Source organism: Rattus norvegicus, chromosome 1 (assembly GCF_021556685.1).
Source record: "Rattus norvegicus strain SHRSP/BbbUtx chromosome 1, alternate assembly SHRSP_T2T, whole genome shotgun sequence".
NCBI classification, from domain to species: domain Eukaryota; kingdom Metazoa; phylum Chordata; class Mammalia; order Rodentia; family Muridae; genus Rattus; species Rattus norvegicus.
This window is the reverse complement of record NC_141534.1, coordinates 31027368-31054749: the sequence shown is the minus strand read 5'-3', so window position 1 is coordinate 31054749 and position 27382 is coordinate 31027368. Positions and strand designations below refer to the sequence as shown.

At 49.3% G+C, this 27382-nt stretch overlaps 1 protein-coding gene across 1 annotated transcript in view; it reads left to right on the top strand.

Moving 5' to 3' along the window:
- Lpcat1 (lysophosphatidylcholine acyltransferase 1) overlaps nt 1-26580 on the top strand; it is a 50330-nt gene extending 23750 nt beyond the window's left edge. Inside the window, exons 3-14 of the mRNA NM_001100735.1 lie at nt 134-348; nt 6484-6596; nt 7760-7820; nt 10551-10609; nt 12511-12545; nt 13803-13857; nt 16061-16143; nt 20293-20418; nt 21020-21173; nt 21455-21553; nt 24009-24150; nt 24533-26580. Coding sequence (NP_001094205.1) covers nt 134-348; nt 6484-6596; nt 7760-7820; nt 10551-10609; nt 12511-12545; nt 13803-13857; nt 16061-16143; nt 20293-20418; nt 21020-21173; nt 21455-21553; nt 24009-24150; nt 24533-24717 — 1327 coding nt within the window. The 3' untranslated portion in view covers nt 24718-26580. The remainder of the gene's footprint in view (nt 1-133; nt 349-6483; nt 6597-7759; nt 7821-10550; nt 10610-12510; nt 12546-13802; nt 13858-16060; nt 16144-20292; nt 20419-21019; nt 21174-21454; nt 21554-24008; nt 24151-24532) is intronic.
- The last annotated feature ends 802 nt before the right edge of the window (nt 26581-27382 follow it).

Genomic DNA, 27382 nt, shown 5'->3' with positions numbered 1-27382 from the left:
AGCCCCCCAGTTGTCTGTCAGATCAGGTGGGCAACATTAGCTACAGGTGCCTCTGGCAAGGCCCCAGCATCTTTTCCCCACGCCCCTTCCGTGCCTGCCGAGGCAGGAACTCAGTGTTGCATATTTCTTGCAGGGTCGTGGACTTCCTGCTCAAGGCCATCATGCGCACCATGTGGTTTGCTGGCGGCTTCCACCGAGTAGCTGTGAAGGGGCGGCAGGCATTGCCTACTGAGGCTGCTATCCTCACCTTGGCCCCACATTCCTCCTACTTTGATGCCATCCCGGTCACCATGACCATGTCCTCCATTGTGATGAAGGCGGAAAGCAGAGACATCCCAATCTGGGGAAGTGAGTGAGCAACTGGGAGTGGGTGAGACTGTGGGAGCGGGTGAGCACCCGGGAACGGGTGAGACCGTGGGAGTGGGTGAGCACCCGGGAATGGGTGAAGCGATAGGAGTGGGTGAGCACCCGGGAGCGGGTGAGACCGTGGGAGCGGGTGAGCACCCGGGAACGGGTGAGACCGTGGGAGTGGGTGAGCACCCGGGAACGGGTGAAGTGATAGGAGTGGGTGAGCACCCGGGAATGGGTGAGACCGTGGGAGTGGGTGAGACCGTGGGAACGGGTGAGCACCCAGGAACGGGTGAAGCAATGGGAGTGGGTGAGCACCCGGGAACGGGTGAAGCGATAGGAGTGGGTGAGACCGTGGGAGTGGGTGAGCACCCGGGAACGGGTGAAGCGATAGGAGTGGGTGAGCACCCGGGAACGGGTGAAGCGATAGGAGTGGGTGAGACCGTGGGAGTGGGTGAGCACCCGGGAACGAGTAAGACACCTTCTCACTGGCAGCTATGGCTATGCTGGTTTTGTTATTGTGGTTCCCTGTAGCATGGGCCTTGTCATTTATCAGTACTGACATGTCCCACGGTACTGTCATGTGCAGAGATGCATGTCTGAAGTCTGTCGTGCAAGCATTCATTTCCTGAGTCACAGCAGTTCAGGGGTCTCTCGAATGTCTGGGCAGCTGCACCTAAGAACCAGTGACTCCCACAGACCAGGGACAGTAGTGTCTTGGGGCTGCTGGTCAGATCACAAAACCTGAGTGGTTCGATGTAGCACAAGGCATTTCTGTCACCTTCTAGGAACCACAAGCCCAGGGTCACAGTGTGTGCGAGGGAGACTCCCTCCAGAGGCTCCGTGGGAGATTGTCCTGACTGTCTTGGTCGCATGACCAACTTTCCTCAGTCCCTTATTGTGTGTGTCTTAGCTAAGAATCCTGTTGGTGGATAATCCAAGGTAGCCTCGTTGTAAGATCCCACAATTTCATCTGCGTAGACTTTTTGTCTGAAAGACCATGCTCACAGTTTCTGGGGTTGAGAAATGGTTCCCGGGCATCTCAGTAGATGATGTGTTAGTTTCTAGACATGAGGTGCAGTGCTGGGGTACCTCAGGGTGGTGGTGGTTACCAGGTATTGTGGTAACTGTGGTGTCCTACAAGAACAGTGGAAGAAGGACGGTTCAACCTGGTGCTTGTGATAGAAGGGCCCACAGCGCCATACCCCCCATCACGGTGAATGAATCTCCTGAGTAAATGGTGAGAAGAGAGACAGACTTGGCAGAAGGGCTCTATGCTATGTCCCACAGTCCCGCTCTGGTGTCTGGGCCCTCTGTGAGTGAATGTCCTGGTTTGACTCTGTGGCTCTGCGGGTCTCATGAAGGTGACCACTCTGCAGCCTCACCTGCACTGTAGAAAATAGGTTTGATTCTACCAGATCGTGTGGGCCCTGGCAGTGTCACCCGAAAACAGAGGTGTTCCCTGATGTCTTAGTTAGGTTGCCACTGCTATGTTGAAACACCAAGACCAAAAAGCCCTTGGGGAAGAAAGGCCTATTTCAGTGATAAACATCACTGTCTATCACTGAAGGAAGTCAGGGCAGGAACTCAAGCAAGGCAGAGAACTGAAGGAGAGACCGTGTAGGAGTGCTGCTTACTGGCTAGATTTTCATGCTTTGCTCAGCCTGGTTTTTATATACACCCAGAACCACCTGCCCAAGGGGTGGCACCATTCAAAATAGATTGGGCCCTCCCACATCAGTCACTAATTAAGAAAATACGCTATAGGCTTGCCCGTGGGACAGTCTAGTGGTGGCATTTTCTGTGTCAGGGTTTCTTCTCCCAAAATGACTTGAGCTTGTGTCAAAATGTCATAAAACTAGCCAGGCTACTGTCTGGTATCCTGATCTCTCTGTACACACCAGGCTCCTGCTCCTTTGAATTCAGAGAGAACTCTAAAATCTTGAGGTTTGTTTGCCTGGAAGATGGGCAGAAGAAAGAACTTGGCTTCCACTCTGAGCTACCCAGCACTGACCCTTCTGATCTGGCCCTGATCCTGCTGCCTCTCCTAGATGTAGCCACAGAAACAGCCTGCTGTCATTTGACGGGATTATGAGGAAATGTCTCTCACACTATCTAGGGGCACTAAATTTTTCATGTGTGCCTGCAACCTCCAAAGTGCCCTCACTTTCTTCCTTTTTCCTTTGCTGTTGAACAGGCACTCTTCCCCATCGTATAGGGAAATATTAAGGCACTGGCTCATAGCCATGGGGAAGCAGGTGGTAAAGGAGGCTAGAACTGAGGCAGATGGCAAACAAGGCCCCTAGCCCCAGACCAACACAGACTTCCCTTCCCCCAACACAACTGTGACTTTTCAGCGGCCTCTGGCTGTGGCCAAGTCCACTGCAAACATGGCCTCCATGGCCTATGTGCTTTCTACTCAGGAAGTGTGGTCATGCCCACTCACGGGAAATGGGAGTTTTTATCATGGGTTCAGGCAACACTGTGGTCAGTATCCTAAGCATATCCAAGGCTCACGGACCCTGGGTGAATTCCTTTTCTCCAGGTGCTGGTACCTAGTTGGCTCATATAGAGGTAAAGAAACCAGAGTGGGACTTGACTAGCGGTTTGCGGTTTGTATGGAGAATTAGATGGGAGTGTCTCATCTCCGCCAAGCATTTGTATCAGTCTCCTGATCTGGATAGCCAAGACTTTGCAGAGAGGTCAGCGAGAAGGCAGAAGGTGGGACCGTGTTTAGCTTTTGCACCCATGAGTGGTGTAGCAGATCCTATAGACGGAAATGAGCTGCCCAGTGTAAGGACATCGATTATGAAACAACTCCGAGCAAGCAGGGTCTCTCCCCTTTCTGACGAGCTCTCGGAGAGAAATTGAGCTGTTTGGGTCATCGGCTGTAGATCTATCAGTCTGATCACAAATAGACAAGGATACTGCACATGCCTGGGACATTGGGTTGAATTCCAAGAATTGTTTTGGAACCGAGATGGGGTTGTGATTGGCAGATGTGCAGTCCACCCTGCTAACCCTGAAAGGTGTTGCAAGCCCTAAATGTCACTGCATGTGGCGCCTGGCAAGATACCACAGCCTGTTTGGTTTTACAGAGATGTTATCACTGTGCACAGAGGTTCTTTCTGAAGCCTGTGCATTTCACCGTCATTTACAGATAGTCCACAGACCCGAGACGGAAGGCTGGTGGCAAGTTTATCAGAAATGTTCATTATCAGGTACAATGATGTGTAGTCCTAGCACATGAGTAGCTGAGGCAGGAGGGTCACCTGACTAAGGCATCAAGACCCTGTCTCTAGAGGGAGAAGAATATTGAAGGCAATATGCCAGACTAGGTACTATGCTGAGCATTTAGCTAAGGGTCCTCTAGACCCCTCGAGAACCCAGGATGTGATCTGGGTCTTACCTCAGAGCAGGCTCATGTTGGCATGGTTTGTCCCAACTTTCAGCCCAGCCCCTCTTTTGGGTCCTGTGACAGACAGATTCTAATTATTGAAGAGATGTATGTTGAAAACACCTGAAGTGTTTCACCTTTAGGTCTGTGGGTGTCAGGAGTAACCAACCTCATAGCTTTTTTCTGTCTCTCTGTGTATCAACTTTGATTATGTGTCTGTCTTGGGGTTTTTCTTGCTGTGATAAAAACCATGATCAAAGCAACTTGAGGACACGCATTGTTTCAGCTTGCACTCCAGGTCACAGGTCACTGAGGGAAATCAGGGCAGGAGCTCAAGCAGGGCAGAAACTGAAGCAGAAGCCATGGAGGAGTGCAACTCCCTATAGTTTGTTCAGCCTGCTCTATTATACAACCCAGGGGTATCACTCCCAACAGTGTGCCAGGTCCTCCCACATCAATCATTAATCAAGAAAATCCCTCACAGACTTCCCTACAGGGCAGTTTTAATGTAATCATTTTCTTAATTAAGATTTCCTTTTCCCAGAGAATTTCATGTCAAACTGACAAAACCAAGCAGCATTCATTCAGCAAATGGTCAAGTGACGTTTGGAGGTAAAATGCTAAGGGTTGAGAGTGTATTCACAGGCCTGTTGGAGCTTCGGGCAGGACTATGTTGGCCCTTCACACAACATGTGTAGCCTGCTGACAGGGAGCTGCCTTTAGGAGCAACTCATCCATCAAAGTCCAAATCACTTATGTGATGGAAGGTGATTTACCCAGGAACCCTCAAAATGCCATCCTGGGTGCCCAGATGATCACCTTGTCTTGCTCTATCCCTGGAGCCTGTCTTAGGTAGGGTTTCACTGCTGTGAACCGACACCATGATCAAGGCAACCCTTATAAGGACAACATTTAGTTGGGGCTGGCTTACAGGTTGAGAGGTTCAGTCCATTTTCATCAAGGCGGGAACACGGCAGCATCCAGGCAGGCACAGGGCAAGCAGTACTGAGAGTTCTACATCTTCATCTGAAGGTGACTAGTAGAAGACTGACTTCGAGGCATCTAGGACTAGGGTAAAGCCCACGCCCACATTAACACAGCTATCCCTACAAGGCCACACCTCCAAATAGTGCCACTCCCTGAGCCAAGCATATTCAAACCATGACAGAGCCCTTCTTGCCTTTCTGTGTCTATCCTCAGATTCCCTAAAGGACCGGCAGGCATCTTCCACTGTTTGAGTCGGTTTTCTTTTTTTTTTTTTTTTTTTTTTTTGGTCTTTTTTTCGGAGCTGGGGACCGAACCCAGGGCCTTGTGCTTCCTAGGCAAGCGCTCTACCACTGAGCTAAATCCCCAGCCCCTTGAGTCGGTTTTCTTATTCTTGCCATCAGAGACACAGAAAGCTCCTGTACTCAGCCCCATAAAACACACTAGGCAGTGAGACCAGGTGAGCCCAGCGCCTCTGGGAAGACGATGGCATCGTAAGGCAAAACAGACAAGGGGGAATTGAGACCTAATCCTCACAGCATCTAGTCCTTTCTCTTCCCTATCACTCTAGTCATTTCAGCAGCCTCTGGGAGTTGACAGGAGAGGGTGAAACAGATGCTTGAATGACAAGACGGCAAGGAGACATGATTGTATCCTTTGTGTGCTTCACTTTCTAGAAGAGTTGTGAAGACCCAGTGAGTTACTGCACAAAGGATTTCCTTCCTTTCCTTTTTAAAAAATGTATTTAATTAGTTAGTTAGTTCTGTGTTTTGTGGAAAACCTTTTAGAAAGAATCGCAAAGCATCCTTTTCAAGTCTCAGAATGATTTACAGAAAATGGTCCTGGGAGATCATCTGGGAAACACAGTGGCCCTGGGTCCAACTCCTTTTGTCACAGAGCAGGGACTGACCTGAGTGCCGTTCATATTAAAACCTCTTCAGAGTGTGTTGAGCAATAGTGTATTTCTACATGGTCTTACTTTAGTGGTCCCTAACATTTTGGTCTGATGAGCCCCGTGAGTCACGGCAGAATAAGTACCATGAACCTAGACTAGATGTAGAGATGGCATGGTGTAGCAATTACTCCAGGGCTGTGTGTAATCTCTGGGGTTCTTGCATCAGAGAAGCAACAAGAGTTTGTTCTCACCACCCTGGAAGCCAGCAGACCAAGAGGAGGGTGTTGATAGCAAAGCACACAGTGACAATTGGCAGAAGTCCTTGGTACTCTGTACCTGAAGATGTATCCTATCTTTCCTCTTCATCCATCCTTCTCTCCCCCCGCCTCTGTTCTCTTCCAAGGACCTCAGACATTGATTAGGACCACTCTAGTTAGAGTGATATGCTGAACTCGGTCATATGCAAATATCTTATCTTCGCTTAGGGTCATATTCCCAGGTACCGGGAGTTAGGGCTTCATCCCTGACTTTGAAGGATGCGAGTTCAGCCCACAGTGAGGTCCTAGAGTACTTGGATCTCCTTGTTCTGCTAATGGAGCAACACAGACAACCTGTGCTCGGTGGCGTTAGGTTTCTATTATGTGCTCTGTGCTCTAGCTGACAGTCCTGGGACTCATTGTTCCTCCAGGGCACGTGAGTTTCAGGAGTTCACTGGAAGGTTCCTCACCTTCTGTGTATCTGCGTGGCCCGGGGAGCTAGGTGTCTTGAGGGTATGCAGATCACTATGGCCCCCTTGAGGCCTCTGCTCAAGCCTGGAGTTGGAAGCTATACACTCGATAACCTGTCTCCACTCCTACAGCTCTGATAAGATACATCAGGCCCGTGTTCGTGTCCCGCTCTGACCAGGACTCTCGAAGAAAGACAGTGGAAGAGATCAAGCGACGGGCGCAGTCCAATGGAAAGTGGCCTCAGGTAGAACCAGATGTGAACTTTGAGAATGGGAGAGAGGGAGGGGAAAACACAAAGTCTGCTCTGTCCGTCTCTCATGCTGAAGTTCACCTTGCTCTGTCTTTAGGCAGTGTGTGCATCTGAGGGTGCTCTTGGTGTTGGACACTTTGGGTTTCTCTGTCTGGACTTAAAATGAAAACATATTCTCTTGGGTATCTACTCCTTGTATCACTGGGATGGCACCTTGCTGACTGCCCTGAGTATTGTCGACTTTTTGAGTTAACTGTGAGCCTGAGGAATTCAACACTTACTAGGCCCTGGACTGAGCCTTGTGTCCTGCTGGCCAGCTGCTGTAGCTACATCCATGGGGTTGCCTTTGCCCTCGGCCCCTGGAAGTCTAAGCTGCCTTGGTGTCATACGTCTTCAATTTTTTTTTCTTTCCCTTTGAGCCAACAGATAGAGGCTGAAGGTTTTGCGGGAAGTCCTGTTTTTTAGTTGCTTAAAAGCCCTGCAGATCTGGTGCTAAGTATGCCCACAGTCAGCCATTGTGGAGGCTTCTGGCTTCTAAGGTGTGGCAGGCGCAAGTGTATGCACAGACACACACAAACGCACGCACGCCTGCACAGACAGAAGTTGCTCCCTCTTCTCCAAGGAGCTTACCTGTGCTCTTTGTATCTTTATGCATGCCCACTGAGCCCACCCAGCCTCCTCAGTGGATCACCTTCCCTTCAGGGCTCAGATAGGAAAGCTTTCCACCATGGGGAGTCTTAGTTTGTTCTGTGGCCGTGAGACAGCCACTGTGTGTCCATGGGAACAGGAGTTTCTTCACAGTAGTTGTTCCCAGTGACTGTACAGTTCCCTGCTTGTTCCCAGCGTCTCTATTCCTCCTGGTGAGGCCCTTCGCCAGTGTGTCCACTCTTGGCCACTCTCCTGTGATGCATGTGTGGCTGACAGCCTTTGCTGCTGCTTACTTTGTTAATAGCTCATTTCATTCCCCTCCCCCCGCAGCCATGGGGGATGGGCCTCCCCAAAGATCCTCACCCCCTAAGCCTGAGGGGGCCTCCCAAAGATCCCCCCTTTCCAGGAGCCATAGTCTAAAATTATGCCAGTAAATAGAAAAGGCCCATCGGTGGGTGGGCTCCGGATTTAAGTACAATGGTTTAATGCTATCTTTTTCCTATTTTAAGATAATGATTTTTCCAGAGGGAACGTGTACAAATAGGACCTGCCTCATTACCTTCAAACCTGGTATGTAGTTTTGTTTTTTGTTTTTTGGGTTTTTTTTGTTTGGTTGTTTTTTTTTTTTTTTTTGTTATGTTTTCTTCTTCCTCACAAAGAAGAAACCAATCGTGCCTTTGAAGTAGTGTCATCTGCTGATAATGGAAATCTCGACTGTTATCTTGTATGACAGGTTCTTAGAGGTCACGGGAAGTCTTAGTGTTTGGGCCAGGAGCTAGAATGTCTGTAGGACGATGAGGAGACTGAAGGCAGTGGCTATGATGAATGGCGATGTTTGCCTGAGCTCTGAGGTCTTGACCAGTCGTGACCTGGGCCCTGGCAGCTCTGACTGACTGTAGTGGTCTTCCAGCCTGTAGCTCAATCTTCCGGTTTCAGAGCCTCGGGAGAACAGCAGTCCTCCACGTGCATGAACAGTGACCCATCGACTTGGACACTTCCTTGGGGCACTCCCCAGGTGTAGTGCTGAGGCTGAGTCCCAGTATTTAGCTCCTGACTCTACCTGGTTAGAAGTTTTGTACACCCCAGGCGGTGTAACAGGTTTACCCCTTGTTCCTGCTGTAGCTCTGAGTGCCGTTGAGAGGTGAATGGGACTCTTTCTGCATGAGGTGCACACACCAGCTCCCACAGACTGGGTCATACTGGCCACAACTGCCCAGTATTCTGCTTTCGGCTACATCACACTACCCTGTTTTGGGTCTTTCCGAATTCATGGTCTTTCCATTCATTTTTAGTGCTAGGTGGTACATTCTAGAGTCTTCCACCTCCTCGGGCCACCCTTTTTGTGCTCATGTGCACATGGCTGAGTCCTCCCCTCGTTGACACAAACAGTAGTCATGCACAGAGATAAAATGCACAAAAGGGAACACAATCTCTCTCCAGTATATCGTGGTCACTCTTTCTAAAATAGGCTTAGCAGCTAAGGCATCATGTTGTGACCAAGGCCTAGCTGCAGGAGAGCCCTCCCCACTTGGAACCCTCGTCCTGGGTATGGCCTATAAAACACCCATCCATTTAGTTTGAACCCTCAGTAGTAATGCCTCGCCATGTCCCCAAGGCCACGGGTACAGTATAACTGAACTGTCAGGGAATTGGGTGTCTCAAGCCATGACAGGTAGCTGTGAGGGAACCATCCGTCTCCCATCATAGTGGGATTTACCCGTCCTTGAAAGAACACCCAGGATTGGCGCCTCACAGGTGCAGCTCAGCTTCCTGTGTGAAGCTCAAGGGATGCAGACACAAAGAGAGCCGTACACAGCACGGCCGAGGTTGTATGCCGCAGTTACCCACGAGGACTAACTGTGTGGTGCCCACCACCACCACTAACTGTGGTTCATACCATAAACACCTGCTGTTTACTTAGCCCTGGACCAGCATCCAGCTTACCACCATACTCCATGACACATGTGAGGTCTCTGTGTGGTGAACCCCTGTGTCCTAGTCTGGGAAGAGCCGTCTCCCAAGGGTATCCCTGCTGCTGGCTGCTGCTTAGGAACCTGATGCCCGGCCAGCATCTGTGTCGCCCACGTTGTATTTGCCTTCATAGCCACATGCGTTCAGATGCACACTTTCAGCCAGGTTCCACGATTAGACATAAGAAGTTTAAAATAGTGGCACTGCTTAATTTGAATAGTGTCACCGTGACGCATGTCAAGATGAATGTGGCAGTGAGCACTGCTGTCACACAAACAAACCAGGGTGGCGTTTGTGGTCCAAGTTTAGTCCTCTGAGGCGATAAGCGTGTTCTCTAGCATGCATGTCTGAGGATGCTGGGACTCACTGACTGTCTTGATAATGGAGTAGGAGCCAAGGTCTGCTGACCCCAACTAGGTTCAGACATGGGAGCTGTAGGATCTTGTGCCTGAGGCAGAATCTAACAGCCTGGGTCATCAGCTCTGACATGTTCTGACACTTGTCTCTGGTTCAGACCACCCTGGACGGGGAGCTGGCCGTAAAGACAGAAACTCGTGACAACCCCACATGCAGATTTTTTCCAAAGGTGTTTAGAAATCCTGAGTCAGGACCATCACCAAGGCCCTGAACTGAAGGATAGAGGGGCTGCTAAAGCATCCACAGAGCCTCCTTCCAGGGCCTTTCCCCTCCTAGAATGGATACACACTGGTTTCAACCAGCCAAGAAGAACACACACACACACACACACACACACTTCGAATACCCATCCTTCAGTGTATGAGTGTCCCAGATACCTTGATTTTCAGAGGTGTGAACCTTCCAACATCTATATTTAAAAAGAATAGGACATCGTAGCCAGGCTCACTAACCCATCAGTATATAAACAGTAGAAATGACTGGCAGGGCTGGTCACCTATGGGACAGGGCTAGGCTAGACTGTCCTGCCCTAGACAAGACCAGGTGTGCCTCATTCATCATGGTGACCAACCCTAAATCCAGGTCCCAGGCAGTGTGTAGAAACCAAAATCTCTAGCACAGATCTGTGGAGGAGAGGGCCGGACAGTTCCGAGCTCTGAGGTACAGACATACTGGAGCCCCTCCCTCACCTCCCGTCTGTGTATTCATGTTGGTACTGAGACACCAGCAGCTCTCTTCTTGGACAGGGCAGAGTACAGGAAATAGTCTGGGAATCCAAAGGATCTCTTCACTGACAAGGAAAGCTGGCGCAGAAAAGCTCGGTTTATTAAGGCCAGTGACAGTGCCACAGCTCGGTCCCACCTTCTCATGTTTCCTGTTGCCAGCACTGAGAATCTACACTTTCCTTGGCAGGTGCATTCATTCCCGGAGTTCCTGTCCAACCCGTGGTGCTACGCTACCCGAACAAATTGGTAAGTCATGTTCTTATGTGTTAAGAGGAGTTCAGGAGGAGTGAGAGCTGGCTAGGTGTCTTGCTTGTGCCTGGGTGGCTGTGCACCCTGTATCCTTTGTTCATCCACAGTAATTGAGAGAAAGGTTGGCAGCACCACACAGCTGCAGCCCAGAAAGGGAGAGGCGGGCTCCTCAGGTGGAGTCCCAAGTGTAAGCTATCTCCATGGTGTATTTACAACAGTTTTAGAACAGTCTCAGTCGTGGCACACAAAGTTCCACTTTGCACAGGCCCTGAAGCAAAGCCTGGCTCACGTTCTGGCCGTTTTAAAGTCCTTATGTTTTCTAAAAGACTGAAGGAGGAATCCGGTTGCTGTAGAGGTCATGTGACTTTATTGTGCTTCCTCTGCTCCGATTGGAAGCCTCTGACTTGTTTTAAAGTAAGACAGGGCAGTTGGATCCAGAGCTCCTGGATGACCTGAAAGGACCCCAGCCCAGAGGAGGGAGGATTCCAGATGAGGGAGGCCTCAGAGCAAGTTCTGCTGGGTTTTGCAACCGGGCCTTTTTCCTAAGTGCCCTTAATCTTCCCCGAACCCTTAGGGAGAGGTGTCAGGGCCGGCCCTTTTCACAGATCCAGCTGTAGCCTCCCTTCTAATGTGACTCTTGGGGCAGTTTTTCTTGGGCCTTGATGGCTTCCACAGTTAGAAGTGGCTAGTCTATGAATGTGAGCCTCCAGTGCCCTGAGGTACTGGGCACATGCGGCATTTCTTAGTGGAATAAGCTTTTGCAGTTAGACACCACGAAAGACAGCAGAGGACAGTATGGACGGTAACCTTTTAGCTCACAATCTAATGTTGGCAGCTCATGGACACAGGGGCCAAACCCATATGGGAACCAGGCCTGCCTGTCTAGGCATGGGGTCCCCTGAGGCAAATGGCTAAGCAATGGGGGCCATCTGGACCATCAGTCACTAGCAGACTGGATGACTACCGGGTATTGCTGAACCACAGAAGAGTTCATTTCCTGTTAGTTTCCTGAGGAAGGCTCTGCCCTCTGTAAAGAGTCTGAACACCCAGGAATGGAGCAGCTTGCCAGCCTATGTGTGGGAGTGAGGTTTCCATTCTCAGTTGATTCGTCGGCCTGGGGTGAGGGGCGGGGCACAGTCTTCACTGGTCTCCTAGACCCTTGGAAGTTTGGTTATCAGAGAAGCAGGAAGTTTGCCTATGTTTATGTTTCTAGTGTCTGTGTGAGCTTCCTCAGCCGTTTAGCTGCAGGATGTACCCCCACTGCCAAAGCTCTGATCACAGACCCTGCCTAGGGAGCCAAACCAGGGTAGGAAAAATAGGTCGAGGATGGATGGCAAAGAAAGAAGCCATGCGAGATGGCTTTTACCAACTCCTGTGAGAATGTTTGGTGCAGCTGCTAAGGGTAGTTTCTCAAATCCTCTGGACATACATAAGTGAGGCAGCCAAGTCTCCTAGGTGGCAGGGGCCCCGCCCCTTTTGAAACCCAGGGTTGACCTGGGAGAAACATGGCTGTGGTTGTGTTTGGACACTTGGAGTATGAATACAGCCTTAGAATGAGGTGGCAATGAGATCACATGACCAGGTCTAGGCAGACCTTGCCTGAGGTCTTAGAGGGGGCAGGTGACATGGCACAGTTGGGAATTACAGGCCACTGGAACACCTTTGGAGAGAGGGGTAATGGGTGTCAACCCTACTTAGGTCAATGTTGGAATTGGCAGCCTCAGAGAAGTGATAACAAGGATGGACATTTAAGATATTGGGTTGGTTAAGCCCTGGAACCCAGGGCACAAGCTTCCTTTGCCTATATCAGTGTGGGAGGACAATAGCGCCATCTCTGCACAAGGTTGGCCCTCACATGCTTGACTCTACATTTGTCCCTTATTCTTTCTCACTCTCAGGACACCATCACATGGACGTGGCAAGGACCCGGAGCGTAAGTCAGACACCGTGTCATCCTGTCTGTCCTCTCATTCTGTGGATACACAGGCCGCTGATGACTCTCTGTGCCCTCCTTATTTTTGCCAATGCAAATGGAAAAACTACTCTTGACAGCAGTTAGGGTCGGCCTGTTGTGAAAAAGTTAAGTGTTCCTGTGTGGCTATGTAACACTCCTGGATTTGGGGGACATAAGTTCCCCAACACCAGCACCCATGGGAAGGTAACTGAGCCCTTTTCTTACCCTCCTTGTACATCTGGTACTGTCTACCTGGCAGCGCCTGGTGTTTCAGGATGGCAACATTTGTGCAGGCAGGAAGATTGAGGTGGTGCTAGGTGAGGGAGTTGGAGTCCCTATCCTATAAGCACATACACTGGGAATCAGTTGTGCTGTGATTATCAACCTGATGCAATAAGAGAAACAAAACCTACAGCAGCCAAACTCGGGGCACCAGGCTGTCAAGGGGTCCATAGTACTGGAGCTGCCATTTTTGTGAGGGAGAAGGGGCTATCCAGGTACAAGATAGCCTCAAGGCCTTCAAGGAGGAAGTAAAGTCAGGTATGAGGTAGCTCCTAGGCCTTCCAAAATATTTGGAGCACAGTGCTTGGGCAGTGCCACTCCAGTGATGTCAGACCACCACTTCTGAGGCAGGAATTCAGGTTGAAAGGAATACTTGAAACTGGGCTCCATTGTCTTGTCCTGGGCTCAGGCTGACATGTTGGGGCAGAAAAAGATTGGCTCAAAATTAGGGGGTGACTGACTTCAAGAAGGAGAGAAAAGAATGTGGCCTCGAGTATGGGAACTCCAGGTAGCTCTGTAATTCCATTCAGACAAACAAATAGTGTCAGTAACACTGAAGATCCAGGACCCTGGAAGTCAGGCAAATGAGCCGGGGCGTGACTTAAGGCCTGGAACTCTGTCTGCCTAGATTAGGTAGCTGGGCATCCTGGAGACAAGGCTGTCAAAGCAGAAGGGCAAGGGAGTGTATAGCTCTCAAGAATAACCAAAGAGCCAAGGACCAAAGCAAATATTTAAAGAGCCCTAGTTAATAAAATCATCTTCGCTCAGTCTTTTTTTTTTTTTTTTTTTTTTTTGACCTTTTAGCTTTAGAAGACTCCTCCCATTCCTCCTAGGTTTACTGCCCAGCAGCACCTCCTAGAGGCTCTGGGCAGAATCTGGAATCATTCAGCTGTAAGAATTAGGAGCCTTAACTTTTTAACTGGTGTTGTAAAATTATTCAATGCTGTTTTTAAGGTTGAAAATCCTGTGGCTCACCCTGTGCCAGTTTCAAAACCAAGTGGAAATTGAAGTGAGTAGACATGGTGTTACACAGTATGGGTAGTGGGTGGGGTAGGGTGGGGTAGGGCCAGGGGCCAGTTCTATGGTGGGCTTTGGGGTACTAGGTCCTACTGGGGCTGAAATCATGCAACTTTTGAACAGTATTAGTGCTGTGTGGATACAGTGTCACAATGTTACATTGGGGTCTATATAGATACAGTGTGCTATGCTGGAGTCTGCCACAGCAGGGTTAAACATTCCTACCCGCCATTGTGTGCATACAGTTTCACATAGCATTACACCAGGTCTGTAGTGTTAAGGTGTTACAACAGTGTTAACCCAGAGCTGTGTGGATACAGTGTTACACAATGTTGCACTGAGACTCTTATTGACACAGTGTCATACAGTGTTACACTGGGTCGGCCTGATACTTTGTTAGAATGCTGTTAAACTAAGAGCTATGCCGATTGGTACAAAGTGTTTAATCTGTGCAGATACTATTCCATAGCCGTCTTTGTCATCTTTGCATTTGTCTGGGTCCTAGAACTTTCTAGTCACTTTTCTTTAGTGGCTTTGTGTCCAAATACATTTGGATAGGATGGGTTTTTTTTTTTTAAGATCTGTTTATTGTTATCTTGTGTTTATTGGTATTTGCTTGCATGTATGTGTGCCATGTATGTATATTGACTACAAAAGTCAGAAGAGGGTGTCATGTCCTCTAGAACTAGGGTTACAGATTTAGTTAGCTGATAAATGAATGCTGGGAACAGAAACCTGCTCCTCTACGAGAGCAGCAGGTACTCTTAACTGCCGAGCTGTCTCTTTAGCCCCTGGACAAGATTTTTAAAAATTAACAAGGGAACTAAAGCTATCATTTTTTTTTTTTTAATTTGGATGACTGTTGCCTAGACAGGTAGATCTCTGAGTTTCAGGTCAGTCAGGCTATACAGAGAAACCCTGTCCCAAAAAACAATAGAGAAACCTTTTCTTTTTTGCCTTTATTACTAATACCAATGTAGCTAGATTTGAATAACTAAATTCATTCTGTCACTTTACTGTTTAGCAGTAAGTCATGGAATATAAGCTGGCAGGTTCCTAAGTACTGAACTCACCCTCTAGGCTAAATTCAATACGGTCCTATGTGCGGCCTATAGAATTTTCTCTAAGTAGAAGGATTGGTGGGTTTGATTTTAGGTTTGTTATTTGTTTTTCTTTCTTTTTTTTCTTTCTTTTATTCTTTCTTTTTTGAAGGATTTTTCTGATGGGCCTGCAGCTACCTTAGAAGTGAGTCATATGCGTCCCTGTGTTGAGTCAGGCAGTCTGCTCACTTCCCAAAAGCACTGCAGAGCAGTACAGAATGGACAAATAAGCTCATGTGACTTCTAAAAGAGCCCAGCCCCGAGCGTGCTGGTCCTGCCCAGAGCTTGAGAATCTTGCCATAGCTCTCCTCTCAGCCCTCAGGAGAGAACAGGATCAGGTCTGAGAAGGAACATGGTCTTGTACTGGCTGGGACCCCTGTGGTTTTTGACATGGACTCATTTTAAGATAAGAGAGACTAAGAATGGCCCTGTAATCATCTTTGCCTGTCCTTCTTCACATTGCTGGTACATGGTACAAGTGTTAATGTGAAAGACCACAGTAATTTTAGGAATTCCTAAAATGTGACTGTGACCCTATATGCATGATTGCTAGGTTTTCAGGGTGTTCCTGTATTCTTGATATCTGCATTTAAGAACAGGAATCAGGAATAGTTCTTTGCCTTTTCATGCATGGTAAAGTTGGCCCCAGCATGAGCCACTAAATCATCTTAAGTGCTGTCCTTGTAGGATGACTTATCACAGAAATATTAGATTTCAGGTGTAGAAAGTGCTGGAGTACCATTCTCTATATATATCTATATATCTCTCTATATATAATCCCCAACATAAAACTGCCGTGGGAAGATGGAGGTGTGCATTGTGCACTGGGCAGTAAGTTTGCAGAGGGGTGTGTGTGTGTGTGCGCGCGCACGAGCATACATGCACATGGGTGTAGTGTGCATGTGGGTCTAGATCTGTGTATGTGTAGTGTGGACACTGTAGGTGTAAGTTTGTAAACATGTATGGACATGGGTGGACTATTCAATTGGAAGGGTTCTGCCAGTCTTAATGGTGTCACATAAGTACCATTTATGGTGGCTCTGGTGGGATGGGCGTCATGTCTTAGCAGAGATAACACGGTTCTTCTGTCCTCAGTTTCTGCCTGTGTATTGTCCTTCTGAGGAGGAGAAGAGGAATCCTGCCCTGTATGCCAGTAATGTGAGACGCGTCATGGCCAAGTGAGTCAGCAGCTGCCAGCGGTGCGGGGAAATGGGTCGTACGGGAGTGAACAAGCCGGTTCTGCATGTGCTAGCAGTATTGTGTGTTTGGCCTTGAGTTTGTGTCTCCTACTTTTATCTGATGATGTTTTGGCTTGTTTAACATTTAGAAGATGGTTAATCTTTGCTTCATTTCGCAAGTTTCAAACCTGCCTTAGTAATCTGTGACTCTGGTGTGTTTTGGGGTCACGCACTGACCTGGGCAGATGTCAGTCACAGGTCACAGCCTCCTTCAGGCTTCACTGTGTGTCTGGGGATTGTTTGCTGGCCCTCTCACGCCCCCTGCTGACAGACACAAGTCTGTCATCTGTATGGTTGAGCTTCCAGGGTGTCCTCTGCTTCCTTTCTTGCACACAGTTGAGAAGCATTGTTTTCACTTTCTGATTCCTGGAGTCTGGACAACGATCACTCAAGTGCCCTTTTTCTCTGACTTTCTCCCACCTTCTGAGCCCTGTCTCTCATCCATATACTTAAAACTAGGTCCAGAATATTCATACAGCCCCAGGGGGCCAGCCTTGTTGCTTTTCCTGAAGAGGCTGTGTACAGTGGAGCTAAACTGTAGCCTCTGCCAAGAGCAGCTGCTGGGACCTTTGAGGGAGGGGGCGCCGTGCAGGGGGGCAGTCCCACCCTCAGTTCCTGACAACAGACCTGGAGAGAGTATTCTGAAAACACACCTAACAAGGCCCGGCTCAGATCTGTAGTCACTGTGTAGAGCTGGCTCTTGCCTACTTCCCCTCTGCCCCTTGAGGGGTATTTGCGCAGAGAAGGTAAGGATTGCTCTAGTCTCCACCCTGCACTTAATGCAGCCTTCACCACAGACAACTCTGAGTACTTGCTAAGGGGACACTTAAGCCAGCCAAGGTCCCCGCATCCGTCTTCCACTGCGACTTGCTCTGCTTTGAGGGTAGAAGGAAGGAATCGCTCTTTCAGGACTCAACAAGTGATTGCCCGACTGTGACACCTGCTAAGTCAGATTCTCAGGGAGTCTATGGACTGAGCGCGGAGAGCAGTGTTCTCTTAAAGTAACGTCCTGTCCACCTGAACTTGAGTGTTGTGTGGCCTGTCCCGTCCCCGCCCATGCTGCAGCTCACATTCCCACCTCAGGCTACCATGTGCTTTCCGGTTGCTCATACAGTGTCGCTGGGCAGCACCAGACTTACTGTCAGAAGCTCATTTTCTGGTTTTGGTTTTCTTTTTTTTTTTTTTAAAGAAAGAAAGTTAAGTTGTGTGTGTATGAAGGGAGGGATCTGTGAGATGTTAGGAAGGGGAAAACATGATCAGAGTATATTGTATGAAATTTTTTCAGTAAAGTAATATTTTAGAGATTATAATATACTTGTATCCCTTCCCTTTCCTCCTTTCAAACTCTCCCATGTGCCCACCCACCTTGCTCTCTCTTTCAAACTCATAGCCTTTTGGGGGTGGGAGGTGTTTTGTTCAAGGCAGAGTTTCTTTGTGTAGCCTTGGCTGTCCTGGAATTCACTCTGTAGATCACTCTGGTCTCAAACTCAGTGATCTGCTGCCCCTGCCTCCTCCTGGCAATCTCTTTTTCTCAAATTGGGGTGTGTGTGTGTGTGTGTGTGTGTGTGTGTGTGTGTGTGTGTGTGTGTGTTGCTAAATGCATAAATATAGCCTGTTGCTTAGTCTGTATAATGTATGTATGTTTTCAAGGCTGACCGTTTGGTGTTGGATAAGCAATTGTTGTGCTCATCCCTGGGAATATTATTTCTCCCACTCTCAGCATTCTTTAGTTACCAGTAGTTCTTTGTGAAAGCCTCTCCCTGTCTATGCTAGCATGTCTGTAGCCGTCCTTCTGCTCATGTTTAGGTAGCCATGTTGGTAAGATTTCACCGGTGTAGCTTCTCTGATATTTCTAGGAGATACAGCCGTAGGGCAAACTCCCTGTTCCACTGGCTTTGACAGCCTTTCTGCCCGCTCCTCCACGACAGTTCTGAGCAGTACGTGCAAGAGTATCAGCTGACGCCGGGCTCTGCAACTCCGTATTTTGAGTATTTGGCTATCATAAGTTTTCCTTATGATAGTCTCTGTTGCAGAGGGGAGTTTCCTTAATGAGGGCGAGAACTACACTCACCTGTGGATATGGGGGCAAGCGTGTAATGAGGGGTTGTGCTCTAAGTTCAGCGATGAGGCAGTTGCAGTATACCCTTCAAGATCCATGACTTCAGTAGTCCTTGGTAGTGCCCTGGGGTTCTGGTACCAGACATGGTTTCCCTCTCAGTAAACAGAGGGCTGTTGGTTACTGCCAATGTCTGTGTGCTGCACCCTCAGGGTTACAGTGCCGTCGAGTCCGAGCTGTGGCTCCTGCGCCTTACAGCTGAGGAGCGCTGATGGCTACTTCCCGCCTTTGGAAACTTTGGATACCGTATTCTGGCACCGTGAATGTTAACCTTCAGGAAGGAGGCTTTAAGGCCAGATCCACCGTGGAGGCCTCTGGGCCCGGTGTCTTCGGCAACAGGGATTTTCCTTCCACCTCCGAGGGCAACCGAGGGCAGCAGCCGTAGCCTGTAATGTTTTGAGAGTTGCTTGAACAACCCTGGCCAATAACACAAAAGAAAGGAAAGCCCATTCTTCTTAACGAGATGCCCAGGGTAGTTTTAATGGGTTTTCCTTCATAATGCAAGTAGTGAGCTTTTCTCCATAAAATGTGTTTAATGTGGGGTAGGAGGGTGTTTTTTCTTGAAACCTGGCATAGCCTTTTAGACCGTTAAATTCTTAGGACAGAGGCCCTGTGGGATAGTGTAGTAGCTCCTCCAGACCCCATTGGTCTGTCCAAGGGCCTGCGCTGTATTGATCGCACTCAGGGCAGGCACGCCTTGCAGTTAACTGTGCAGACCACAGATAGGCACCGTATTCATGGATGGGGTGACAGGAGCAAGCAGACACAGGTCTAGGCTGACGGAGTGCCGAGAAAGGGAAGTTTGAGATCGCCATCAAGCACACACATTCAGTGCAAAGTGTGGACTGTAATGTAGGACTCCTGTGGGACTGAGCATTCCGCACAGTCATCCCTCAGGGCTCAGCACTGCCACCCTGGCTTCAGTCAAGGCTTTTGCTGGCCACACCCTCTTTCCTCTCTTTCTGGGTTCCTGTAAAAGTCTCATCCTGGCTGGCTCTGGGGACCATTCCAGTGGCAGGGGTGTCAGTTCCTGCTTGGGGCTCTTCTGTGGTTCCCTCACCCATTCCCTCCAAGTTTCCATTGACAGACCGTGGGAGGAACCAGCTTCCTGGGTAGAACGGTGGCATTTCCTGCTTCTCCGTGCCTACCTCCATGACGTACTGGCAGAGCTGCCCCTTCCCTTGGACCCAGAGGAGTAAGCCTTGGATCCAGGTCCCATCCTGGGCAAGCTCCTCCATTCCAGCTCCCCCAGGTTCCTTGATAGCTGTGGGGAAACATACCTCTGGGCGGGCCCACAGCACATGATGAACCTGAGGACGGGAGAGAGGGTTTCCTGCTAACCTGAGTGCTTAGCGTGTGCTTCCAAGGTGGCTTTGCGGTATCCCATTGGTTGTCTGAGCAATGCCAGCCTGTGTGCTCACTGCACGTGGGACACAGCAGAACTCCATTGTCCTCAGGTGCCCTGTGCAGGGCACGCTTTTTAGGAAGTGACAGTCCCTCTCATGTTGGCTTCTGTCTGTGTTCCTAGGAATTTCTCCTCTTGGTATATAACTTAAAATAGTGTGTTCTATGGGTAAAATATTAGCATTTAATATGACCTCGGCAAAGGCCTTGTCTACACATGGGTAAACCAGGGCCTGTCCAGGTTCCAGGAGGAAGGATGTACCCATCCTAGTCTCAGACAAAGGTGATCAGCAGCTTTCCCCTGAGAGGAGGCCTGTGTTAACCTGGTTCTACAGTGTCGCGTAGGCAATGCCTCTGGTGCCCTCTGGGCTTTCCTCTTGACATGACCTGCTCTGTCAGAGTGAGTGTGTGTGGGTGTGTGTGTGTGTGTGTGTGTGTGTGTGTGTGTGTGTCCCGCCCAGCCCATCAGGAACTGTCCACCGTGGTTTCGTTCTGACACTTACTTCACTATAAGTGTTACTGTTACTCTGGGTGAAGAGGTGGGCTTGATGAAACGATCTCTCTTGCAGGGCCCTGGGTGTCTCAGTAACAGACTACACGTTTGAGGACTGCCAGCTGGCTCTGGCAGAAGGACAACTTCGCCTGCCTGCCGATACCTGCCTGCTAGAGTTTGCCAGGCTCGTGAGGGGCCTCGGGTGAGCTGCCTGTAGCTCTCGAGCGTTCGTTAGAACCGAGCGCTGCTGAGGTCGGGGATCTGTCAGGAAACTCTTACTCTGTTTATGTTGCATTTCAGCAGGCCACATGGAAGGACCCTAAAAACCTTCTTGTTGGACACCACCTGTGTGTATGGGTGTTGCCTCTGTACACCGTCCTAGGAATATACCCAGGGGGCAGACAGTTAAATGTGGAGTCAGAAGCCTAGCATCTTGTAAACTGAGGGTGTGCCATGCTCAGAAACTAACTTTGTGCTTGTTAAGAAACTTTTAAAGCAGGGCTGGAGAGAGAGCTCAGTGTTTTAAGAACACCAGCTGCTGTTCCAGGGGATACTGGTTCAATTCCCAGCACCCACATGGCAGGTCACAACTGCCTGTAAACTCCTGTTTGAGGGAATCCCAACACCCTCATTCAGACATACATGTAGGCAAAATATCAATGCACATTAAAATAGATAAATTGTTTTTAAAAAAGAAGCTTTTAAAACATTTTGATGAGTCCCCGAACTTCAAAATTAAGTCTCCTGTCTTAGCTTCTATGCTGTAGTTTTGTCAATAAACCTTTCCCTCATTTTTTATTTAGACTAAAACCAGAAAATCTTGAAAAAGATCTAGACAAATATTCAGAGAGCGCAAGGATGAAGAGAGGAGAGAAGATCAGGCTTCCAGAGTTTGCAGCCTACTTGGAAGTTCCCGTCTCAGACGCGCTAGAGGACATGTTCTCGCTTTTTGATGAGGTAGGTCCACTGGGGAACTCAGGGCAAAACCTCTGGCTTGTGACTGTGTAAGCCATTCTCAGTGGATTGGATTGCATCCCACAATGATTCTCGCCAGCCTGTTCTCCAAGTGCAGGCTTTGGTTTGGGGTTTGAGCAAGTAAGTCTGGGAATCCTCTTCTAAAGCACAGGTTCTATATATGTAAATGTTACCAAGTCAGCCTGGGGTGAACAAGTTAGCTAGAGGTCCCCAGTGACATGCAGGCTACCAAGTCATCCTCTGAATGTGTGTCTCTTTTGCAGAGTGGTGGCGGTGAGATAGACCTTCGAGAATATGTGGTCGCCTTGTCTGTGGTGTGCAGGCCATCCCAGACCCTAGCCACCATCCAGCTGGCATTTAAGGCAAGTGGATTTCTCGAGTGGGATCTGTGTGTCTGTTAGTTACTCTCATTATCAGGTGACAAACACCTGGCAGAAGCCTCTTAAAGGAGGGAAGGTTTGTGGGGGACGTGGTTTGAGGAGATAATGGCTGGAGTGGGTAAGTCATGAAGGATAGGTTGTAAAGTGGCTGTTTGTATTACGTTAGAGATTAGAAAGCGAGAGTTGAACGCCAATGTTCAGCCGGCTTCTTGCTACCCTCCTTCCCCTTAATTCAGTCTGGAACCTCAACCCTTGAGGTGGCGGTATGTCTGTCTCCCTCAGTTAAACCTCTCTGGAAACACCACTATACACATGCCCAGAAGTGTTTCCTAACCCCATCTCCGAACTTCAACATCTACCCCTGAAAAGTTCCAAAGGCCCAAGAACTGCTAGCGATTTTCTGTATCAATTACCGTTGCCATCTCTGTAACCAGATACCTAAGGACAAGCCACTTGAGGGACTGGAGAGATGGCTCAGTGGTTAAGAGCACTTGCTGCTCCTGCACAGGAACTGAGTTCAGTTCCCAGGACCTATGTCAGATGGCTCACGCCCATACCATGATTCCCTCTTCTGGCCTCTGTGGGCACCTGCTTGTTCATGGTACACATGCATGCGTGCATACATGTATGCATACATTACATACACACATACATTCATACATGCATGCATTCATACATACATACTGGCACATACACACAAATAAATTTTAAGCCACTTAAGAAGGATTCGTTTCGGTTTATAGTTTAAGGGACTGCTGGCAGAGAAAGCAGACCAACAGGAGAGTGAGGCAGCCATGGCCAGAAAACAGAGCTGGGAATGCTGGTACTCAGCTAACCACAGCTCGTGGGATGGCGCCACCATATTCAGAGTGGGTCTTTCCTTAGTCAAGAGTATCTGAGGGCACTTCTCTCTCAGATGTGCTCAGAGGAATTAGGAGCGCCTCATCTCTCACAGCCTCAAAGCTCCTTTGCTTTCTCCTTACCTGACGTACCACTCCACAGCACTGCCTGGAAGCATCCCAGCAGCCAGGGTCGCTTACGTGGGTCACTCCAGGAGAACACTATGGTGTCCACACTTGCTGGCTGGTTGGGAAAGCCTGGCCCTCTTGTATCTACACTGTGTTCTATTCTGATGCCTCAGTTTCACGTGGACCGTAAAGTCATCAAGTAGACTCTGTCGGACCAGAGGAGTGTAATGGTGTCAACCAGCACTCAGGTTCGTTGGCAACACAAACAGCAGAACATGGAGTCCGAGCCTCTCACAGCTGCCTGGCGTGTCAGGCAGCCGAGCGTCCTGGTGGCCGTGCTGGAGCCGCATCCCCACTGTGATGGGACAGCAGACGTCTCCCACCGATGACCATGTCCCACTGCACCTCACTCCTTGGGCCAGCCTCACCCCTCCGGCTCCCACAACCTTACCTGCACCTGCCCTTCCTTGTCTGCTGTCCCCAGGATGTGAGGGCCCTGGGAACGTTAGACTGGAGTGCAGTGACAGGGCATCCGTGCAGTGTTCTGTAACAGGCTGGGGGTTCCAGGACTTTCTGGAAAGATACATCTCTTCACCCAGTCTAAGATCACAGGCAAACCAATGGGAGTCCAGCAAGTCCAACTCGGGAAAGTAAATGAGTTTATTAGTCAATGAGTTCCCAGTGCGACACTGTAATACTGTGTGATGGGGTATGGATCCTCACTCCATGGAAGTCAGGGCCAAATTTCAAGATGTAAAACAGCTCTGTGAATAGTACTCCTACATACTCCTGGAGGTGAAATCAGAAACATGTTCCTGCCCCTTTGGGGTCTCTTGTTAGTATCACCCCTGTAGAAGAGTTTCACATAAGGACGTTGGGGACATAGTGCATGGGAAATGAGAAGAGAATCTCACAGGCCAGTATGTTTGTCTTCTGTGACCCCTACTGTTCATTTTCTCGTACAATGACCATTTCTGATTAGAAATGCAGACTTAGTCCTTGGCTTCTTCAGAATCACAGTCTCACAATGCATTGTGGGCTTGATCACCAAATGATTCTGCAGTTTATCAACTGACCACTAGGTGTCACCAGAGGCACGCCGTTCTGCTTTCCTGGTTCTTGTTGCAAGAGCCCTGCAGCCCAAGGTTTTTCCTGGCACACTGAGCCCTTCTGCTGCTTCCTGCTCCAGCTGAGTCTCTGTTTAAGCTCCCTTAACCTGTTGCTTTGCCCCCACAGTCATAGTCTCCAAGTCTCAACCAAGACATGTTTGTTCACTGACCATAAGGGACCCACAGAGATCAGTAGAGGCAGAGGCCTCTCCCCAGGGCCTTAACATCTGCTTGTGGGCACCATTTGCTCAGGGGTGCCAGCTCTTTGGACAGGGTGGGTTCAGGAGCACTTGGGAAAATATACGAGGCCTGGCCAACAGCAGGAGCGTCCCCAGCATAACTCTTCGCTGTCCCTTGCAGATGTATGGGTCTCCTGAGGATGGCAGCATAGATGAAGCCGACCTGTCCTGCATCCTCAAGACTGCACTGGGCATATCAGAGTTGACAGTGACCGACTTGTTCCAGGCTATTGACCAAGAGGAGAGGGGAAGAATCACATTTGGTAAGTGAAGCAGAGGTAGGACGGAGTGGGCACTCCAGCCCAGGAGGCCAGGGGACATGAATGGAGCCCCTGCCCCATCTGTACACACCAAGCTCCCTGCTTCCCTCACCGGATCCCCTGAAGAAGCTGCAGGGGCTTCTGACCTGGATACCCTGTAGGGAGGACATCCACCCCAGCTCCATTGGAGCTGCTCTCCTGATGGTTTCATCACCAGAACCCTGGTACCCTACACTTGGGCCCTGGTCCTAGCAGTGTCTGCTCACTGCACCAGCATTGGAGTGATGACTTTTCCTGAAAAATCACCTTTCTAGGGTGGGGTTTCTGACCAGTGCCTGTAATGGGGCTCTCTCGGTTCCAATGACCAGCTTCCTTGTCTTTACAGATGACTTCTGTGGGTTTGCAGAAATGTACCCTGACTTCGCAGAGGACTACTTGTACCCTGATCAGACACATTCTGACAGCTGCGCACAGACACCCCCAGCACCAACTCCCAATGGCTTCTGCATTGACTTCAGCCCCGAACACTCAGACTTTGGGAGAAAGAATTCGTGTAAGAAAGTGGACTAGAGTGGAAGCCTCCGGAGGGATGAGGCCCCTGCCGCATCATCGTCTGCCTCCAGTGGCCTGGAGCCCGTTTGTGTGTTGCGCTTTCTACCATTCCCTGTCTCCTCATGCCGTCTCTGTGTGTCTGCAGACCTGAGGGCCACAAGACTCGTGGGTGTTATTTGTTTTCTGTAAAGTCTGTCTCAGGGCCCAGCTGGGCATTGGCAGGGAAGCTGTGTGTGTGGCCCACCTGCCTATTGCGGGCAGGCAGGCGGGTGGGCGCTCGGGGCCTCCCTGTGGGGCAGGACTCCACAGGCTGAGTGGGCACAGCTGTGACTGACTGCTCACCTAGACTATGCCGGGCTTGAGTTCCTGTCGGTCTTTCCCCTTCGTCTGTGCGGTGTGCACAATGCAGGACCTCTGCGCACGCTGCACGTTCCTACCCTGGGACAGTCACCTCGTCCTAATTTAGTGCCTCTGCCGTCTCTGGCTCTCATGATGGGGCATCATCGGATTCTAAGTGTCTCTGTGTTCGTGCAGGAGCTTGTGACTCTTTTATAAACCTTACTTAGGTACTTTGAAACCATTCGACATTTTTTTAAAGAAGAAAGAAAATTGGTTTTCTACTTCATTTTTCACGTTAACATAAGGATAATTTATTTCCAGGCTTGCTTTTGATAGACTCTGAGACGTCCTGGTGGCCACAACTTAAAGGGCCTCTCTGCCCTCCTTCCATTTAGATCATGGGACATTTAGCCACAAAGACTGGCCCCAGGATGCTTTTCTTCTTCCCTTAAGCCTTCTTGAATCCCCATCTTTTTTATAAACATCGCCAGTTTGGTATTTCAGTTTCAATATGACAAAGTCTACTTCATGTAACTAGTAAAAGCATCGAATGTGGGTAAAGAATCAGCCAGAGGGAAAGAACTGGAAGGCATTTCCTCTGTGCTGATTTTAGCCTTCTGAGAAGACAAACCGAGATGGCCAGGAGGTCCTGCCCAGAGCCCAGCACCCTCTCTGCACCAGTTACCATGGTGACTTAGGAAAAGTAGCCACCGTCTGAGCATAGGTGGCCTTACTCTGGGGGTGACAGCTGCAGGGGGCAGGCCACAGAGTTTACACTCAGCCCTTCATGAAGTCAGGAAGGAACAGGGTCCAGGCTGTCTGTCACCGTTGACATTATCGGATTCCGTCTTTTTTTTAATGACAGACTTCTTCGTAAAGCACAGCGACTGGAGGTTTAGTTTGTTTCCTAAGCTTTGGAATCTTGGTTTCTACTCCTAAGTTAGATTTTTTTTCTTTTGGGGCATTGCTCTAGGAAATGACCGCCAGGCCAGTCAAGGCAGGAAAAAAAAGTGTTTTCTGAGTTTCTCAGAGGGAGTGTTAGTGTGTGCTTTCCCCAAGAGAAATCCACAAACAAAACCTGTCAACCTCAGTCACACAGCGCCACACTGCCGCGGGATGGGCAGGGAGTTTGATTCCTGAGCTCTTAGCGGGTTAGGTAGGAATGAAATGTGAACACAGCCTTTGTAGCTAACGGGTTGGTTTTATAACTGTAGAGTACAAATTTTCAGATGAGAAAAGCCACCAAAAGGCCAATGAAGGAGACTAATGAACTAAGATGTCCCGAGGCTGGGGCTCTGCCCTGCCATCTGCACGTGACGGATTCCTGAGGAATGCCACTGGTCGTGTTGAAGGAATCCTGAGCAGAGCTGGGACGGATGTTCGTCTCCTGATGACTCTCGCCAGTAACCTCAGTCCGTGCGTCAGAACTGTGAATGTACAGAGTGGGCAGGGGCAGGGGCAGCGCCCGCCCTGCCCGCAGGGCTCCTTTGCGGTGCGGGCTTCAGGTTTTCAGTGGAATAAACACAACAACGTAAAGTTTCACAGGCTCGAGTGTGTTTTCGTTAAGTGCCTCATGTAGTAGAGAGACAACAGATGTTTTTAGCCCGGTAGGGAAGTCCATGGAGAGAGGTCCATCCTTTAGGCTTGGAAGGCATAACAGCTGTGTGGGGAAGCGCTCCCGGCAGTTTTGGCATCTGGGGCTTGGCTGCCACTCATGGGATGTGCTATGGTTCCTTTCATCTGGTCAGCCGGTTCTGTAGTTTTCCTGTGTGATGCATATGGAACTCTTAAGCACACATGTTAGCAGATCCATCTTTTGAAACCTGTCACAAGAGTTGGGAGAAGTAAAACAACAGGTGAAGGATTACACCCTACAAAAGGTGAGAGAAAGGCTGGTGCGAGAGCCCAGTGGGACCCGAATCAGTCTCCAGAACCCACGAAAATAAAAGTGCAGTTATGTGAAGTGAGCTGTAACCCAGTACCGGGGAGACAACGAGGGATCCCTGGGGCTCACTGGCAGCCAGCCTAGCCTAGTTGGCCAATTCCAAGTTGGTAGAGAACCAGTCTCAAAAAAAAACCTAGGCTGGATGATGTCTGAGCATAAAGAACTGAGAACACTTAGAACGTATATGAAAATCAAGATCCTGTAACAACTAGCTTCAAGGAATAAGTGACACCGTTGGGCCCCACGTAGTAAGAAAGAATAATACTGTTTCAGAAAGGCTTTCTTTACACCGTGTGTTTTAAGATTTATTTTTTATCAGTTTTAATTATGGGTTTGTGTGCATGAATGCAGGCGCCCTTGCAGGTCAGATCAGAGGAATCAGATCCTTAGAGCTGACAT